Source organism: Aspergillus pseudonomiae, assembly GCF_009193645.1.
Source record: "Aspergillus pseudonomiae strain CBS 119388 unplaced genomic scaffold BDV37scaffold_19, whole genome shotgun sequence".
Lineage (NCBI taxonomy): Eukaryota > Fungi > Ascomycota > Eurotiomycetes > Eurotiales > Aspergillaceae > Aspergillus > Aspergillus pseudonomiae.
Window position 1 is genome coordinate 152,281 of NW_022476011.1, and position 19,178 is coordinate 171,458.

The 19,178-nt window shown below is 49.9% G+C and overlaps 7 protein-coding genes across 7 annotated transcripts; 4 read left to right on the plus strand and 3 right to left on the minus strand.

Moving 5' to 3' along the window:
* Positions 1 to 232: 232 nt before the first annotated feature.
* BDV37DRAFT_292556 (putative extracellular endoglucanase) lies at positions 233 to 2,254 on the minus strand (the record flags this gene model as incomplete). Its single annotated transcript, XM_032089206.1, has 6 exons — positions 233 to 408; positions 482 to 1,277; positions 1,331 to 1,352; positions 1,404 to 1,754; positions 1,810 to 1,941; positions 2,008 to 2,254. 6 exons carry the CDS (start codon positions 2,252 to 2,254, stop codon positions 247 to 249), a joined length of 1,710 nt encoding a protein of 569 aa, XP_031943319.1. The 3' UTR covers positions 233 to 246.
* Positions 2,255 to 3,224: 970 nt separating this feature from the next.
* Positions 3,225 to 5,581, minus strand: BDV37DRAFT_72384 (uncharacterized protein). The gene is made up of 2 exons (XM_032091119.1): positions 4,589 to 5,581; positions 3,225 to 4,535 (listed from the first exon to the last, which is right to left on the minus strand). The coding sequence occupies exons 1-2, from the start codon at positions 5,465 to 5,467 to the stop codon at positions 3,477 to 3,479; spliced, it is 1,938 nt and encodes a 645-aa protein (XP_031943320.1). The 5' UTR covers positions 5,468 to 5,581; the 3' UTR covers positions 3,225 to 3,476.
* A 3,484-nt stretch (positions 5,582 to 9,065) lies between these two features.
* On the plus strand, positions 9,066 to 10,881 carry trm6 (tRNA 1-methyladenosine methyltransferase subunit GCD10; the record flags this gene model as incomplete). Its single annotated transcript, XM_032086782.1, has 2 exons — positions 9,066 to 9,151; positions 9,237 to 10,881. 2 exons carry the CDS (start codon positions 9,066 to 9,068, stop codon positions 10,879 to 10,881), a joined length of 1,731 nt encoding a protein of 576 aa, XP_031943321.1.
* Positions 10,882 to 11,039: 158 nt separating this feature from the next.
* On the minus strand, positions 11,040 to 12,313 carry BDV37DRAFT_72391 (actin-related protein 2/3 complex subunit 3). The gene is made up of 6 exons (XM_032091120.1): positions 12,133 to 12,313; positions 12,023 to 12,068; positions 11,638 to 11,912; positions 11,446 to 11,558; positions 11,309 to 11,387; positions 11,040 to 11,246 (listed from the first exon to the last, which is right to left on the minus strand). The coding sequence occupies exons 1-6, from the start codon at positions 12,136 to 12,138 to the stop codon at positions 11,199 to 11,201; spliced, it is 567 nt and encodes a 188-aa protein (XP_031943322.1). The 5' UTR covers positions 12,139 to 12,313; the 3' UTR covers positions 11,040 to 11,198.
* Positions 12,203 to 13,961, plus strand: BDV37DRAFT_72428 (replication factor C subunit 3). The gene is made up of 5 exons (XM_032091121.1): positions 12,203 to 12,596; positions 12,652 to 12,739; positions 12,791 to 12,965; positions 13,021 to 13,407; positions 13,458 to 13,961. Exons 1-5 carry the CDS (start codon positions 12,460 to 12,462, stop codon positions 13,868 to 13,870), a joined length of 1,200 nt encoding a protein of 399 aa, XP_031943323.1. The 5' UTR covers positions 12,203 to 12,459; the 3' UTR covers positions 13,871 to 13,961.
* Positions 13,962 to 14,503: 542 nt separating this feature from the next.
* On the plus strand, positions 14,504 to 16,660 carry BDV37DRAFT_72469 (histidine phosphatase superfamily). The gene has a single exon (XM_032091122.1). It carries the CDS (start codon positions 14,968 to 14,970, stop codon positions 16,387 to 16,389), a length of 1,422 nt encoding a protein of 473 aa, XP_031943324.1. The 5' UTR covers positions 14,504 to 14,967; the 3' UTR covers positions 16,390 to 16,660.
* Positions 16,661 to 17,444: 784 nt separating this feature from the next.
* BDV37DRAFT_270215 (Zn(II)2Cys6 transcription factor) lies at positions 17,445 to 19,151 on the plus strand (the record flags this gene model as incomplete). The annotated part of the gene is made up of 2 exons (XM_032084517.1): positions 17,445 to 17,506; positions 17,564 to 19,151. 2 exons carry the CDS (start codon positions 17,445 to 17,447, stop codon positions 19,149 to 19,151), a joined length of 1,650 nt encoding a protein of 549 aa, XP_031943325.1.
* Between the last annotated feature and the right edge of the window lie 27 nt (positions 19,152 to 19,178).

Consider the following 19,178-nt stretch of genomic DNA (forward strand, 5'->3'; position numbering starts at 1 on the left):
ATTCAACTGGTCCATTTTGTCTATAACTAGCTTGAAGAACCAGCGGCTATACCTAGAGCCTATATACTAAGCTGAACCTAGCATTTTCCAACATTACCAATTGCTCAAACTAACATGAAAGCTTAATTCAATACAAATCAAAGAAAAAAAAAAAAAAAAAAAAAAAAAAATCAAAAAAAAAAAAAAAAAAAAAAAAAAAAAAAAAAACAACCATATCCATACAAATAATGATAGCTACTACAGCTCTCAAACAGTCAAAGTAAAATTGGCCGTGTTGGTGGTCGTGTCGACACGTGGATAGAATTCGAATGTGAAAACGGCATCCTGACCTGCAGCAACAACAGCCTCAACCGTAGCCTGTGTGAGAATCACGTTCGCGTCATCCCAGTTCCATTGGCCACTGTATGTCTGTAGATTGGAACAAGGATGTCAATAATCACTGCAGTATTATCGAGAGTGGGGAAAGGGAAGGGGGACTTACTGTTCTGGCTTCAGCAAAAGGACCAAACCATTGGGTGAAGTCGTCGAATAGGTACGTGCCATCGCTGAGGACGGCCTTAACAGCGGCGAGTTTAGGAATGCCTTTCCATGTGATAGGGATGGAGAGGTCGGATCCTGAGACGGATGAGGCGGCGGCGGAGGTCTTTGAGAGTGTTGGAGTGTCCCATTGGACGAGTTGGACAACGGGAGATGCTCCTGATGAGAACTTGAGGGTGAAGTTGGGGAGGAGGCCGGGCTCGGACGTTTCCGAGTAATAGGTCGAGAGCAATGAGGCAGGGAATGTGATGTTGGAACCGGAGACGGTATAATCTGTGTCTGCCTTTAGGGCGGTACCCTTCGAGTCTTCGATGGAGACGAGGGTGTTGTCGTTGAGCAGGAAGGGGAGAGTCTGGTCAGTGACTTCTGTTCCAACTTTGTGGTAAATGTATGCTGAAGACCATTGGCTGGTTGCGGAGGTGTCCACGGTGCTGTCGGGAAGACTGTTGGCCTCGTTTCCGTTGGTGAGGATCTCGATTGATGTTGGGTCGCGCCAGATGCCTGATGAGCGGTCCAGGTGGTCAAGTCCGTTGTCCCAGAGGATAGGGCTCATGTTGTACTTCTTCGTGGTGCGAATGAGGTAGTCGTGATATTTCCAGCGTGCTGCTGGCTCGGTGTTGGTTGGAGAGGCATCAAACTCTCCAAGGACGATGGGAATATCGGTGAAGTTACCTCGAAGGAGGGCGAGGGCGCTGTCAAGCTCATTCTTATCTGAGTCTGAGCCCCAAATAGTCTTACCCCTAGGAAAGTTGAGTATGGTGATAATACCAATAGAAGGTTAAATGCTACTTACCATGCGCTGAAGATAAAGTCGTCTGTATGAGAGCGTTAGCACTGAGTTGTGAAAAGGGATCTAGCCTGCTTACAAGGAGAATAGAAATGGAATTGAAGAGCCCATGGGTTTGTAATATTGGCAGGGGCCTTGAACCACTGGGAAGTTTTCACACTGTCCATCCCTCCACCTACCAGGTTGACGACTCGCTTTGCATTGAAGCCCCCAGCACGATTGATTGCTGTGAGGAAAATCTCATTGAATTTATTGATCTTGGCACCATCTTCCGCAGTGTTGCAAGGTGGTTCATTGATGGTTTCGAAAGCGACCATGCTTGACTTGCAAGCCAATTTAGTAGCAATCTGATACCAAAGTTTCTCGAACTTTTGCTCAATTTGCGTGATATTTGCATCGGATTGAGTGACGTCCGCCCATTCCCACGAGTCTAGATTGTTAGCCAGTGGCTAAGCCATGTTTCTAGGTGTTCTTGGATAGCTTACCATGATGGACATTGACAATAGTGTACAGACCACGAGACGTGATCATGTCTATAACATCAGAAACTCGCTGCAGCCATTCTGGATCAACGGTCCAGTCAGGAGATTCACTAGTGAAGTGATGTGTCCAAGTAACTATTGGTATTGTCAGCATATATGGGGATAGTCTCTCGAAAGAGAAGGGACTATGTATCCACGCACCTGGAAGGCGAACACTTTTAAATCCCGCTGACTTGACATAGTCAAAGGTCGATTCTTGAACGGGGGGATTATTCCAAGAATCTTCATTCGGGGTAGCGTCAAGACTGTTGCCCAAGTTCCACCCGGGATTTATTTTCGCCACGAAATCAGAGACCGAGATGGCATCGAAAGACCCTGTACAATTGGCACCAAGGGCCCAGGAGCCTTTAAGAAAGGCCGTGAGAGCTAAAGGCCGTAATATTTGCATGATTACAAGAGCTCAGAGGTGACTCAAGACCTGTGAAATCTATTTGGAAGCCCGTGCGGTCAGAGCATGAGGGAGAGATGGTCGTTTATATACTAATGTCAAGTTGGAAACCCTGAGGAAAGGTAGAACTACTATAGGCCAACAGATGTTGGTGAACATGACACCAGTCATCGTGCATTAGGGGCATTTGAAATTGATTAACAGTGGTTCTTGACCGATTAGCTGATTCGAGTGCCCCTCGAAGGATGAAACCTTGGAGTCTCTTGCTATAGGTGCTGTCTGGAGGCACCTTGCATGCATCTCGCCAACTGGAACAGGAATGCATAAGACGATCATCAGATAGGTAGTTGACTACTAGCACGCCATACCAATCAAGCAATGCAGCCCAATACAGTAGTATGGAGAAAGCCATTGGTGTTTTCATCATCTATTTCCCCGACGGCGCGACAGTCCGTATAACCAGTCTATACACCATATGCCCTGTTTCGAGACTTTTGCATCCCCATGGAGTAAACTCCGCCTGCATAATTTCCGATACCTGACCATTCACAGACAGGGTCTAAGAGTATCAATGAAACAGGACATAATTCAAGAAAAGGAGTCCATGTATCTTCCTCCAATTAGGTGGCCCATGGCGGCCTTTTATTTAACAAACGTGCTGGGAACCTGTCTCAGATATCGGAGATGGATCTGTCGGTGCCGAGACGCTGCAATGTAGGCGCAGAAGGGTTTCTGCACGGCCAAATAGAAAGAAGGACAACTTGCGGAATGGTTCTGACCGAGGAGATTGGGGAACAATCTAGTATAAGTGTCATGTCACATGTTGGCTCAAGTTCCTCCGTGGAATTACAAAAGATGAAAGAAATTCTCCCGTCGGAAATGACCTATATTCCGGAACGCTATAGAAACAGCCTAAATGCATAGGCACAGACAAACCCTCCTAACAATTGTAGTAGGGATCTACAATAAAAAGCCACAACCATATACGATTAGCCGGTAAACCCGCTCCATCAAAAAGGAAAAGCGCCTTGTTGCCCTAACACGACCAGGCAAGTAATATCTCGCCTTTCTGAACAATGCAGAAAAAGATACAACCGCCCTTCCCGATTCGTGTCTATATATATAAAGTACATAGGTCCATACACCAGTATTATTTCGTTTCGTCATCAAGTATATCGTCAAACCAGCACCGGTAGCGTACGGAGTAGAAATCCTGGTGAGTTCACATGACTATACAATCCTTATTTCGGTCTTTAGGGCGATCCGATGGTCCAATTGCTATAGGCACACCTGGTGGTCGTCTTCCGAACTGCGCTCTCTGATATGGAGCTACATAAGGCGCAGCTCTATTATTGGAGTTTCGTGGAGGTGACTGATAGGCCGCATTATTGGCTACCTGCTCATAAGAAGGCGGTGGAACATCATCGGCGTTCTGAGACGGCGAGTGCCGTTCAGGTTGCTGTGATGGACGATGTCCTGTAGAGCGGTGGCGAGCGGGGGCTGGTCCCTCAGAGGGCCCTCGAGGGTAGTTTGGAACGGAAGCCCGCTGATTACGGTCACGGGGAGTCCGGCCACTGGCTTGCTGCTCTTCCTCCTGTAGTTGAAGAGACAAAGCATAAGCATAATCTGCATCAGCCTGTTCCTGTGGAGACAACGCCCTGCCCTGCTGCTCTTGTGAGACTGCTGAGGAGACTCCAGAATGCATAGCATTGCTGGACGTTCTTGGACCGGATGGATCGGAGGCTCCGGTTGAGGTATGGCTGACAGGACGAAAGTCACCCGCAAAGAAGCCGGATTGTGATCCATTGACATCAACGAGAGACTCCCATACGATTTCCGCCCGATGAGAATACCCAGCATCCGTGACTAGTGTGAAAAGCTGATGGTTTTGTGGGTGTTTATAGAGGGTAGAGAAGTGGTCATTGCGAAATAGAATCGATAGAGACCCAGGCGCCAGTTTTTCTGCCAAGTGTTGTATCCCGAATGTGCTGAGCTGGGTGGCATTCTCGATCTCCGTAAAATGCTGAATGATTTGAATATCTTTCATGCTCTGCTCTTCCTCTGGAGTGAGTGACCCGCCTCGAAATACACGATCCTCAAGTTCTTGTTTGCGGAAGGGGAGAAGTTGGATATCTTCATAAAACCGAGCCACACGAGTCAACGCTTCATCGGCCTCCGTAGACGGTTCAGCGATCCAGCCGTGTAGCAGCGGGACGCCGAAAGTGCCATAAAACTTAATATCACTAGTTTCTAAGAACGTGCCTACTGAATCGCTAGATTCCTACTTCGTTGTCAGTACAACAAAATCACCCTGAGTGTAACAGAATCCCCTACCAGTGTGAGTTGTGGATTGACATTCATGCCCGTGTGGAGCATAGTCAAGAATCTACTCAGGGCTTCAATGTCTGGAAGCTCATCATCGGGCCCCAAGCATGTCGTTAGCTCGTCGAACAAAGCTTCGATTAACAGACCAAGAGATATCTGCTCTCGTGTTTGTAGAGCCCTGACTATAGGAGGCTGGGCATCGGGGCCTGACCGCAGCACGAGAGCATTAACCAGCGCTAGCAATGGGCATGGCCCATTTTTATTTTGAGCAAGAATCGGGCAGTCGCGAAGCTTTCCTGAGGCGTCAGTCCAGTTGACATGTCTGATCGAATAAGTTTCAGATCTCTGTTCATGCTGCCTCTTTGCTTCAGTTTCGGAGACTGGAGTACCGAAACTCGATTGACTAGGCTGTGCAATATTTGACCGGTCAGGAAGAGGTGGCGCAGCGCCTAGTTGACTGTTCTGTGAGGGTGATGGATGTGGTTGGCCCCCGGGTATGTCGGAATACACGGAGGACGCTGCCGTATGCTGGTTCGTTTGTGTATGTGTATCCGATGCCTCATTGAGATCAATGAGAACATGTGAAGACCCAGTGTTTGCGGTAGAAACAGTAGCAGGGGTACCTATCTCATTCTTTGGTGATAACTCTGCTTGATTTCCTTGCTGATGCGGCTGTGGAGGATATGTATTTGGATTGTCGTAAGGAGTAGTCTGAGGCTGTTGGAAAGGAGACTGAGCGTTCGCAACCCCAGCTGCTGATTGAGGGGGGTATGGTGAATCTTGGGCAGGGTACTGGTTTTCGTGCAGGATCGGCGGGGGTACTGCAGAACGTTCTCCAGCCCAGGGAGACTCTGATGGCTGGTCGAAAAGCGATAACCGCGCTGTCATCGGAATATACCCTTCATCTGTCGTGCGTTAGCGTTGCGCTCGTGGAAATTATGCTTTAGATAAATGAAAAGGCCAATCGGACCTTGTCCTAAACGTGCATTTGCACTCTCATGTGATGCAGATGTTGCTTCTGAGAACGGGCGAGGGCTTCTATCATCCCATGGATTCTGTTCAGGCTGACGTGGCTTCAAGAACGGATTGTTGGACTGCAGCGGAGCTGGGGAGTTTCCTACGTGTTCCCAGTCGGGAGCCTCGTTGACGTCTCCATTCTGCTGCCATTCGTTTGCGGCCATCCTCCGCTGGGTACCAGCAACAAGTATAGACGGCACCCGATCTCCCCTTCTATTCTCCGCACTCTCGGCTGGTGGAGCATTATCAGCGACCGATTGTCCCGAGCCGTTATATCCCTGCTGGTTCTGGCCGGGTCGCTCCACCAGTTCATCCGCCCATGGGTTCATGTTTTCGCTCGGTGAGGATCGAACTGGAGACCTCTGGGCTTGCTCCAGGGGCATTAAATCAAATGCTGGGGATGTGTTGAGATCAGGAGAATATATTGATTCTTGAGAAGGAAGTCGATGGGGCTGTGGAGAGCTTTGAGCTCGTCTCGGGCGGGTTAAGCGCTTCGGGGATGAAGACGACACAGATTTGGAGGTAGGGGAGATCTGTGAGATCGCAGAGCGAGGTTCAGAACGAGCATTACCCTTGTTGAGACTGTACAGGTGTGGCGGGGCCCGTTTGCGCAAGACCATGAAGGCAGACGTATATTTAATCTAAGGCAGCGCCTTTTAATGAATGCAAGGTGAGCACGCTAAGAGCGACCAATCAAAGGTGTATGACAAAGGGAACGAATTAATGAATCTCGTTTCCCTCATGCGCGAATGATAGATCGGACAGTGAGACGTGGCTCAAAGCTATTTCGTGAGCATACGTAACGGTGGCTCAAGATAAGGCTGGGGGCCAATAGACACTTTGCGTGAGAGATGTCCGTCAGACAATAACTGCCATGGCTTTGTCCCATACAGCCTCTTCAAATGGTTCCTGACAGGATCCGAGGAGAGATGCAATTCACAATAGATAGATGTTGATAACAGGCACCCAGATTTCCGGATAGACTAGTGAGTCGTCAACTTAATTATGGGGCTTTGGGTGGGTAACAAGGCGAATTTCCGGTGGCCAGCCTTTGGGTCGGAACGTTCCTCCGTACTTACACTAATTACTGATCCAGCAAGCCATCTCACTGCCTAAAATCAAGGCATCCCTTGTTTTCGACCGTATTGGTATCGTCAACCCCACATTACGTATTATAGTAGCTCAGCCACAGCCACCACATGATCCACCCGCCACTTTAGCCACTTTCAAGAGTCATCGGCCCTTATGATGCTCCTTTCTCATAAATAATTGGACATAGACAGCATCGTGCAATCTTCGGGGTTTATTCTGATCGCCACACAGTGTCTGTTATTCTGGAGGATGCGTGATCAATTCGAGATATCGAGCTGAAAATGGTACCCCACCACCAGGGCTTAATTAAGAGATCTAAAACATACTACCCTTTCCGGGTTATTGGAGGAGACAGACGGAGCTTTGCTTAGAATGATAGCCTCGTCAAAGGCTGACGGGCTCAATACTTTCATTGATATCTGCATAGCCAGGCCGTATCAGATCTTTTCTGTTTTGACGCAGATTACCTAGCAGGTAAGTTGCTGCTGCAATTACACATGCTCCCAGTAGGCATGCCATCCCACTAAAGAACTGCAGCCCGGAGAAGTCGGTGTTCCCTTGACGGTGTAATATGGAGCCCATGACCGGCAACCCCGTGAGACGTACACATTCAAGAAGCCAAATGTACAAATAGGGCAAGAAACGAGCCTCCGACAACTAACCAGCCTGGAAGGCCACCTTCCGGTGGTATATCGGGCTCGCTTTTCTCTATATGTAAATTGTCTCTCTGAACACCGAATATACAATCCCCTGACTTTGAAACATGGGGATAAAGAGATCTATATAAGCATCGTAGTATTCTACTCAACATCTTCTCATTTTAACGGAAACAATCAAGTATACTGTGGACCGAGAGTGCCTAACCATTGATTGGCCAATGCTCAGCATAAGGTCTGATCTAAAGCAAATGGAAACCCACAAACAATTTATAGATGGTTTAGCGGCGGCCGACTGCACTGGTATATTCTGAGTCATTCCATCCAGCCCTTCTCTTCAGAACTGGAAGAATGGAGGCAAAAGTCTTCTGATACCTTGGACACGGTCTCTAGTATGGCGATTGATATTAACAATACACAGGAAGATATAGCTCCACACTTGATTGACCTGTTGCGCCCGAGCTGTGTCTATATAACTCGGGTAGCATTGAAGCATATTCATGATAGTGCTGGAAGAACAAAAGCTGTCTTTGGGAGATGGATAAGTAACTGAATGCCTCGTTGGATCAATTCAATCGCCGATGGAGCTTTGAAACGGCTGCTATGAAGTCGGCAACGTATCGAATATGACCTGGCCCGTTATGAAACATTATTTTGTATCGTAAAGGCTTAGCGGCCTTAGCTTTGCTCCTAGTGGCATTGACTGTGATGACGAAGTATGATTCCTAAGTGCGTAGACTTTGTGGAATTCCCCTCCTTCTCAAGGAATGAACTTGATGTCTCCGACTTTGTGAGTTCATCATAATCCTAGGAGATAAAAGATAATTTCTATGAGAATGCATTCTCTCCGAATGAGTCAGGCGATCCACCTGGCATGGCCCAAGGAAACAATATGCTTACCTTGCAGCAAATGCGAAGCCACGATGCTCTATCAACCGCCACACCAGCCACTCATCGAACACCGTTACAAGGCAAGCCGCTTGGCTGCGTGTATAGGCTTGATTTCAGGTTGACTTAGCCGCTTCCGTTTTACGGCAGCCCATTTCACTCAGTAGGCGTTGAATAGAACGGCGTTTGACCACGTGGTCTACCTTTGATAGTAGATCATTCAACTTTATATGAGGTTCAGAACGAGCTAAATCATATATATGATCACGTTGTTGCTCAGTAAGCTTCCGAGGGCGGCCAGAACGCGCGCGCGTAGTATTGTTGACCCGAATTGGCTCCCGACGTATAGTAGTTTTGATAGTAGAAAGCGGTATTTCGGGGTATTTGCGATGGATTTTAGTAGGGCCCCAGCCAATACTATATAGTTCACATATACGTGAGCGAATCTGAGGATCTAACTCCTTTCTAGGTGCCATTTCAATGCGTGTATAGGCCTATCCGTAGGTAGTCAACTGAACTTGCTGAAGTTGACTTAAGTGGTATGTAGGGCGATCAACTGGAAGGGTTCAAACTTTTGACATCACACTGTATCCATCGGACGGAATAACATCTGATCCGAACGAAGTGTAGATCATATAATATGGTCCGTGCGCTATCGCAAAAAAAGTAAAACGAGCACTGGGACACCCGCGCATGTTGTACGCGGATTCTTAACTTTGCGGAGAATTTTTGGGTCCATTCTGGTATAATTTCTGTGCTACAGGAGACCATGATCTAATACTCATCCTTGCTTGTTTTTTTTTCCGTATATCTTTTACTGCGTGTCCGATACGATGCACTCTTACGTCCGTCCCCACCAATTCGTCGCATTGCGGCTTCCCTCCGAGTTCACAAAGATTCAGAAGATCGTGCCTGACTCGTATGTACACAGTACCTGCCCAGTCCTATGACTGTCGTTTGCTGCGTTATACAGGAAATAGCATTGTACTGACCGAATGAATTAGAACAGTCTTCTTGGGAAAATTCGGAAGCTTCCCCGCGAACCAGATCATCGGGAGACCTTTCTATCTGACCTTCGAGATCCTTGATGACGCAGACGAAGAGGATGGCAGCTGTCTACGTATGGTTCCCGCAGCTGAGCTGCATGCCGAGACATTGATCGAGGAGGGAGAGGGAGAAGGCGACGAGCTCGACACAAACGAAGATGGGACTCCCATGCGCACAAATCGCGAGATCGTCGACGACGCATCAACTCAGAAGCTGACGTGGGAGGAGATCGAGGCGCTGAAAAAAGAGTCCGGTGGCGCTGGACGGGAAATTATCTCCAAACTTCTGGAGTCTCATCAAACTTTGGATCAGAAGACAAGTTTCTCGCTCGCCAAATATATGCTGCGGAAGCGCAGAAAATATATGAAGCGGTTCACGGTTCTTCCGATGGATGTTAGCATTCTTACGAATCATATGATGGAAGACCAGGGCGCAGCGCGTATTATGGAGCTGCGCGATGAAATGATCGGGCTCTTGGGCTGCTGGGGAAATGTACACCATGGTGGAGATGTTTCTCTCGATGAGGCTATTGCGGCGAAGCCTAATGGTCGCTATCTTGTTGTCGACGATACGGGAGGCTTGGTAGTCGCAGCGATGGCCGAGAGGATGGGAATTTTGTACCCACATGACGGTGATGACTATGAGGAGCAAGGGTCATCCGACGAACCCAAGAAGACCGAAGCAGGACAGGCGCAGGATGAGGAACAATTACCCACTGATTCTTCCACTCGTCGCCCAGGTCGCCCAGGTCATATGTCCGCATCCGGAAACAGCATAACGTACCTTCATCCACACAAGCAACCGAACCTCTCTCTCCTGAAATACTTCGGTTATAACCTAGATAATCCCGACGAGACACATCCTCTTCACCAACATCTAAAGACCCTCTCCTGGCTGCAACTTTTGGATCCTAATGCTGATCCGATCTACTCCGAAGAGCCAGAGGTCATTCCCGAGGCCGAATTATATACCATGAAATCCAACAAGCGAGGCGCTTATTACCGGAAGCGCAACAGGTGGACACGAATCCAGAGCGTCGTTAACGAAGCCCGGGCTGGAGAATTCGACGGGCTCATCGTCGCAACCGTCATGGATCCTTCAAGCGTGCTGAAGTATGCAGTTCCACTATTAACCGGCTCAGCCCATGTCGCAGTCTACTCTCCATCAATCGAGCCCTTGACCGAGTTAATGGATCTCTACTCAACACCGAGGAAAACGGCATTCATAGCCCGAAAGCAACAACTAAAAGAACAAAGGCTACAGTCAAGCGACCAAAACGATGCAAATGAAAATGAGCTCCAAGATTCTGAACTTTCGGAACTGATGGATGAATTTTATCTTGATCCCACCCTGTTGTTAGCACCCACACTTCAAAACTCCCGGGTACGTCCCTGGCAGGTGCTCCCCGGGCGTACTCACCCCCTAATGTCCATGCGCGGTGGCGCGGAGGGCTATATATTTCACGGTGTCCGAGTAATCCCTACTCAACAAACTATTCAGGCCGCGGGCAACCCAAGCCGAAAGAAGAGAAAGGTCTTGACACAGGATACGCCCACCACCGCAGTCGACAGTGGCAGCGGTGTGGATGTCGAGATGAAGTGATAGGAGCTCCTTTGGATTAATTTTGCATTGTTGCCATGTAGACTAGGATATTTCTGGCCAGCCATGATGATAAAAATACGCCATGCCATGCGGCATACCGCATAAAGATATACCAATACAAGTACAGCATACACAAGGCTCATCTACTACGCAGTACGCTTGAGTCTGAACCTTAACAAGAATAAGCAATCCATATCTAGATATATCACAATTCGGATACAATATAGTTTTTAGAAAATGAAATCGGAAATTCTTAAATGGTTGCTTTCATACGCTTTGTACGCTGAATAGTGACCAAACAAAAGAAAACGCATCACCTAGAAGCTCTTGCCCATAAACTTTCTCTTCGCAAAACTCAACCACCACTGTACCTCACATATTAGCGACCAACGCCATAATCTAAAGCCAAATACATGGAATCCCCTACCTTTGAAGGGCCAACGCCACCGGGGTATAATCTGGCATGTAGACGGATAGCAATCTCCTGTCGTACCTGCGAGAGGTATCTATAGCACAGTATATTAGCTTCCGACCCACCGGAGCAAAAGATCAGGGTAGCCATACGCTCTCAGTGTCTCAGCATCCTGGCGATCGCGGGGCGGCTCGAAAGCTTGGTTAAGGGGGAAGGAGGCATCGCCCGGGATGGCGAAGGAGTCGAGCGCAACGTTGTTAAGAGCCTAGCAACGCATATCGCAGTCAGTGTCTCCGTCGCACATTTACATTAAGCACGGGTGTGTATCGCATCCGATTGTGTACCTTGCCAGCTTCGAGGGCGGTCATGTTCGGCCTGACCTTCCCGAGACACTCGCTGATGAACAAGGTGCCGTAGATGAGCATGCGGTCGGCGGGGCCGTTGATCTCGAAGTTCCGAAACAAGACATTGGCGCGGAAGAGAGACAGGATCTCGTCTACACAGTCGTACGACTCGCTGTCGACGGCGATTTCGGTGTCGGGGACATTGGGCGGTAGCGGGGGGAGGGTGTATGCGGGGCCGCGAGTGCGGGTGCGGAGGGGAAGGATAGGAAAGTTGCCTGTCGGGGAGGAGAGTATGGAGTCAGTCTGAGGAATATTGTGGGTGTGTAGATCTGGTATGGTGTCGTATTTTGCTAAAGGCGTATCAGGAGGGGTTGTAGCGGCGTACCTATTACGGGGATACCCTGATCCTGGAGGAAGACGGAGTGGTATGCCTGGACTGCGTTAGAGAAGGGAACGGTCGGGGTATCGTCGAATTAACGACCGCAAACCACTCACCGGCATGGTGGATAATATAATGATATGATCAATCCCCTTTAGCGCCTGTCTATCGAGGATTGTTGGAGTAAGAAGTAGCGTTGAAGGTCGTTGATGGCGGTGCTGCCAGACGGCGGGAGGTGCATGTCATCACCTATAGGGCTGAGCTCCTGAAGCAATGAAATGATTTTCCGGCGCCGAACCTCTTTACGCGCGGGTGTGTTTTGACGCGTCTTGCTTCATCCAGCAGCTTTGCAAATTTCCTATCGTCTTCTATTTGCGTGCAAATATTTATTTTAAATCCCCTGGAGGCTCAATTATAGGCTCGTGTGAATATCTCACGGCAAAATGTCCGATTACGAAGATGAAATGGACGTGGATGCTCCGTCCAAGAGCACAATCCAATTCAGCTCCGATAATAGCAGTGGGAAAGCTAAGAGAGTTGTGTCAGACCTACCTGTCGAGGCTCAAGATAATCTGCCATGGTGAGCACTTGTCTCAAATTACTATTTTAATAACTAGCTCGCTGATTCGTTCCAGGGTTGAGAAGTACCGACCAAACACTCTCGACGACGTCTCCGGTCATAAGGACATCTTAGCCACAATTAACAAATTTGTCGATGCGAATGTATGCGCCACGAAACCAAAAACGTTGCCCCTTCACTAATCTCTATAATAGCGACTACCGCATCTTCTTCTGTATGGGCCTCCGGGAACTGGCAAGACATCTACAATCCTTGCGCTCGCAAGGCGGATATATGGGAGCAAAAACATGCGCCAGATGGTGCTCGAACTGAATGCCAGTGACGATCGAGGCATTGATGTTGTCCGAGAACAAATTAAGACCTTTGCTAGTTCGTGCCCCCAGAAAGGAACTACTTGATTCGGCAGTCAACTTACTTGGTATAGGCACGAAACAGATCTTCTCCATGGCCCCCCAACCGACCTCCGGTGGATCGTCACTCGCATCGTACAAGTTGATCATCCTTGACGAAGCAGACGCCATGACTGCAACCGCGCAAATGGCACTCCGTCGGATTATGGAGAGATATACAGCCAATACGAGATTCTGCATTATTGCCAACTATACCCACAAATTATCGCCCGCGCTTCTGTCGCGTTGCACGCGGTTCCGCTTTAGCCCGCTGAAGGAGCAGGACATCAGGTCACTGGTTGACCTGGTTATTGAAAAAGAGCAGGTGAACATTCAGCCGGAGGCTGTGGACAGCTTGGTCAGATTGAGTAAGGGTGACATGCGTCGCGCACTGAACGTGCTACAAGCGTGCCATGCAAGCAGTAGGTGCAACCGAAACAATTCTACGGACCGAGATTTTGACGTGATATAGGCATACCGCTCCCTGTCAAGAATGCGCCGAAAGACCAACCCCGTCCTGAACCGGAATTGATCACAAATGGAACGATTTATGACTGCATAGCCGCACCGCACCCCGCTGACATTCAAGAGATCATGACTACTCTTCTTGCTACTAGCGACGTCACTTCGTGCCTCAACACTGTGAATACCTTGAAATCCAACAAAGGCTTGGCCCTGGCTGATATCCTGGCGGCCCTGGGTGAACAGCTGCAGCAGTTAGAAGTCCCTGCACAAACGAGAGTCACCTGGCTGGAGGGACTCGCCGAAATAGAATTCCGACTTGCCGGTGGCGGCTCTGAAGCCATGCAAACCGGTGGTCTGGTTGGAGTTGTACGGAATGGATGCGAGCTTATGGGGGATAAGGGTGTGTCCATGGCGAGTTAGCTTCACTATGTTCTTTGTGATTATTTATTGCATTTCCACACCACATGTCATCAAAACTCGTCATGTGATGTCTTCATGTCGGAGTTTGGGAGTTTTCACAGTTGGCATTTGCATCCGTCCTTAGTTACAACCAACCAGTTAAATTTGCACCGAAACGATGAGAAAGTTAAGCCGAAGGGGACATGTTGAGGAGTCTGAACTCGTATTGGCCTGAAGGCAAAGAACATCACACGGTCAAGGGCTACATTAGCTGCATGACGGCCCTATCTGCGGAGCAACGGGGACTGGTCAATAGTCTGAGAAAACTGAGGGGTCGGCATTCAATGACTCTCGGGCCTTTGGCCCCGTGTCACAGCAAGCCCTAGTTTACCTCCAACTCCGGAGTACCTTGGTAAAACAGGGGGGCAAGCAAAGAGGGCATATCTGATCCCGATCAGGGACGATGGAATCTTATCAGTCATGGCAATTCTTTGTATGACTCAACAACAAACCGAAGAAGCATCCCCGCGGAGTGTTGATAGACACTGAGGATCTCACCAGGGCCTTGGCACCGCGGACTTGGCCGATATACTCCGATAACGACCTGTTGAGACCCTGGAAGTCAAAGCCGACAAATCACTCCACTTTCTGCACGCTAATCCAATGGCCCATTATCTTCGAGCGATAGTCCTCAATTAGCTAATAAATTTTCCGTAGTTAACTATACCCCACTCCCATATGTTACCCTGTTTGTCCATTCGGAGTCACTGGGCTAGAGACTAGTACTAGGAGTAGTACGCCTGTTTGGCTTCTTTCCAGCCAATGGCTTCCTCCACCATGCGTGTATTCCAGGTTCATCCGGCATTGACCGCCGTAGAAACTTGCCCCTTCAAGGTATATTAAAAGAGGAGAAAAATGGCAGAGCTAAATTTTTTCACTGGATGCGACCCCTCCATCAGTGCAGGGGTCATAATGATCACATAACGTCTCCGCGGTCGATGTGAGACCCTAGCGAGTATAATAATACTGAACGAGTCCCACCCCGCTTCTTCACTTCCTTCCAACAGCCCTACCCCACCTTGTTACTGCAGATAAGTCGTAAGGGATCACACTCAACAATGCGGCCTTCTTTCCAGCCCTCCAGCCTCCTGCTGGCCTTGACGGCCATGGACCTTGCTTCCGCGGAGAGGGTCCTGGGTGCATACATCTTCGCCCGCCATGGAGACCGCACACCCAAAGTGCTAGGAAACACCCGGCTCACCGACCTCGGATACAGCGAGGTCTACCAAGCCGGTAGCTACTACCACGACCGGTACATTGACTCGAGCTCCTCGCTGCAGATCGAGGGCATCAGCTCCGACATCGTGAACCTGAAGCAGCTCACCGCGTCCTCGCCCTCGGACGCAGTCCTCCAGAACTCCGGCGTAGCCTTCATGCAGGGTGTCTACCCGCCGGTAGGGTCCTCAGCCAACGAGACCCTGGCCAACGGCACGACTATCTCCGCCCCGTTGAGCGGCTACCAGCTCATCCCGCTCAGCCTGGTGTCCACCGGCACAAACAGCGAAGACAACACCTGGCTGCAGGACGCAACAGGCTGCAACAACGCCAAGGTCAGCAGCAACAGCTACTACAGCTCGACGCTGTACAACGACCTCTACAAGTCCACCACGGACTTCTACCAGTCGCTCTCGTCCATGCTGGACGGCGCCTTCGCAAAGGACAAGATGAACTTCAAGAGTGCCTACACCATCTACGACTACCTCAACGTCGCCAGCATCCACAACACGACCAACACGCCCACAAGCGAACAACTGGAGCAACTCTTCCTGCTCGCCAACGTCGAGCAGTACAACCTCGCCTACAACACCACCGACACCGTCCGCGCAATTGCAGGCTCGCAGCTCGCCGGCGAGATGCTCCAGGGCCTCAACAAGACCATCACCTCCAAGGGTGCTACCAAGCTCAACGTTCAGTTCGGCTCCTACGGAACCTTCCTCTCGTACTTCGGGCTCGCGCAGCTCCCCGCGGCCGATGTCAACTTCACCGGCATCCCAGACTATGCGTCGTCCATGTCTTGGGAGCTGATCACCGATTCTACTGCAGATGGATTCCCCGATGCCTCGGAGATCAACGTGCGCTTTATCTTCCACAACGGCACCATCGCTGGGTCCAACGATGCGCCGCGGGAGTTCCCCCTGTATGGTCAGTCGAGTGCCACGATCCCGTGGTCGAAGTTCGTTGAGGAGACGAAGAAGATTGCCGTCACGGACACTGAGGAGTGGTGCAAGGTTTGTGGAAACACGGACGGTAAGTGTGCGTCGTACAATTCTGATGGTTCGCGATCCGATTCCGCGGGTGCCACGTCGAAGAGTGGTGGCGGTGGTGTGTCTAGACCGGTGGCTGGTGTTATTGGTGCCATGGTCACTCTGGCTGTGATCTTTGGTTTGCAGGCGCTGTTCCTGCTTGTTGGTGGCTTTACTATCATCAAGAAGCGGAAGGCTGGGGCTGCTACTCCTGATGTTACAGAGAATAAGGCCTAGAGTGTTGTCATGAGGTCTTAAAATGGTTAATGAGCTTTGTGAGTGGGGGGGGGGAAATCAGTTTGAGGTTATGTGATGGATCATTTACGGTCTTTATGTTCTAATGCTGTCTGATGTTGCCGGCAACTGATTATGATGCATAACATGAGAAATGAAAGTAATGCGCTCAAATAAACAAGGCCTCAGCAAGTGTTAACCTCGACGTATGCGTGTCAATATATACTCTCTCCTATCTCCCAGGATAACCATGTGAAAGAAACTAAATATCCACAGACCAAATGTTATCCTATAAGCATCCTCCCTCAGTCATGCCCTAAGTCTTCACGCCTGTACTGACACAACCAGTCCCTAGTGGGCCAGTCAATGTGCCTTACGGACCTGGCAGGAAGATGCATACAGCTCGCACACACTCTATGGATACTCCTGGACTTCCAGAGCAGTTTAGAAAAGAGCCCTCAGCGGCCGGTAATCGCTGACGAAGACATCACCACTTGGTCCTCTCCACTGCACAAAATGCGATCTCGATCCTAATATCCATATGAATGGAAACTGGAGAAAATCTAGAAAAATCAGCCACTTCTGCCCCTGTATCTTTTAGCCCACGCGTTTGTCCCCATATCACTCCTGCCACTCGACTCGAGGCTCTTGTGAGTGCTATTCTAGAATTTGTGACAGGTGGTTCAGCCTTGTTTACCGGTTACGTTACTTTCGATAGCCGACACCACCCGGATCTGCACTGATACATGTTCCTAACGTAATCTACTAATCATGGATATGGATCGGCAGCGGCCGCTCCCAGACAGCCGGTCAGGCCAGCTAAGGCGCCCTCAGCAGGGAGTACCCTTGATTTCCGCGCTGCATCCCAAAATTCCGCCCCCAACCATCTCTCTCAGCTGTGTACTAATTAATGTACACTTCTCGCACCCCCCCGCCAGCTTTGCAATTTGTCCTGAAGGAATTCCTGTATGTCTACTGCCGACTGCCTTTCCTGGGCCAGCTATTCAATGAAGAAGATCCAGAAATCCTGCCGGTCGTTCCAGTCCCCCGGTGCACCGATGGAAGCTGGTCATCGTCGAACAGTGGGAAGGAAATCTAGGACTGGATGCCGTTCCTGCCGGTGAGCTGTGGGAAGCTGCCAAAAGTGGGGTGGGTATGTTCTAAATGTTGCTCGCAGTGCTCGCCGCATTAAATGCGATGAAACCCCTGAGAAGTGTCGGAATTGCACCTCAACCGGTCGTGTTTGTGATGGGTATGATGTACATCGGCTGCCTCTCACCAAGAAAGCCGGGGTGGATGCCACCGTTCCTGTGGTGACCCTGGTGATTGCTCACAGGCCTACCTGGCCAATGACCTCGGACGAGCGACGATGTTTATCGTACTTCCAGCACCGCACAGTGCCCATGATCCTCGAGTTCTACGACTCATCACTCTGGCGCGAAGTGGTTCTCCGGATGAGCCAGTCCGAGCCAGCCGTGTACCATGCAGTGATCGCTCTGAGCGCTGTCCATCAGGGCATGGAGATGAGAGGGATGCCATTGCTGATCCAGGAAGCGTATAGTATTTGGAATTCTTTCGCCCTTGAGCAACTCGGTCGGGCTTTTTCCTGTTTGATCAAGCGCCGTATGTCACAGGATCCGCGCCTGCGAGATGTCATCCTGACCTGCTGCTTGCTCTTCATTATGTTGGACCTGCTCCGGGGACGGTACGATGATGCCTTTAGGCACCTTAAAAGTGGTCTGCAAATCTTAAAGGAGTACACGGCTCAAAAGGCTCCAGTCTCCCGGGTACCCTGGGAGGAGGCCGTCGAACCGTGTTTAGTCGAGACCTTTGACCACCTAGGCATTCAGTCCACACTCTTTGGGGTGGAGGCGTCCCGCCTGCCTATCGATGATGAGTCAAAGCAAGGTGGGGGCGGCAGTGTAGCATTTGATAGCCTAGAACAGGCCCGTCAAGCCTTCAATCCCACTCTTAGAGCGGTCTATCAATTCACCGGACCTTGCATGGGTCTGTCTGCTGTAGAGATAGCGTCCAATTATGAAGCCCTACAGTCAGGACAGCTGGCGGCGTGGTCAAGCCTAAGCCAGTACATGGACTCATTCGATCACTTCTATCGCCGCTCATATTCGGCTCTTAGTCCAAAAGAACGAAGAGGGGCCGACATGCTCTATTTACAGCAGCTGGGCTTGTCCGTCTCCCTGAAGACATGCCTCCTGGGCGGAAATACACCTGCATATGAACATTATACATCGGATTATCGGAAAATCGTTTTACTCGCGGAAAGAATCGTGAAGAGCTTCCCCGAGCCTCCAGCCGTTAGCATCAACACTGGCGTGATTCCAACCCTATATCGCACAGCCATGGTCTGCCGTGATCACAGTATCCGCTGGCGCGCGATTGAGCTTCTCCAGGCGTGGCCTCATCGGGAAGGGCCCTTTGACTCGAACTGGTTTCTCTATATCGCTTTGGAGACGATGAAAGCCGAGCTATTGACTAAATATAAATCACAGGAGAATAAAAGCACCCCAGGCTTTATAATAACCGATTCACGTGGGGAGGAGCTCTCATTGAATAAGGTCCTGGTGAAGATTTTAGACAACCAGCGGCACACGGCACGAGCAATGGGAAAGGGACTTGACGACGGGACGAGCTCTCCACTAGAGCTCGCTGGGGCAGTGAAATGCATGGCAGGCTGGGCCTGTGTCCGAGCATTCAAGGCTGTGGTAAGAAAGTATAACTGGCGGAAGGATTCAGCAGGCTGTTGATCGTACGCTATATATATATATATTTTT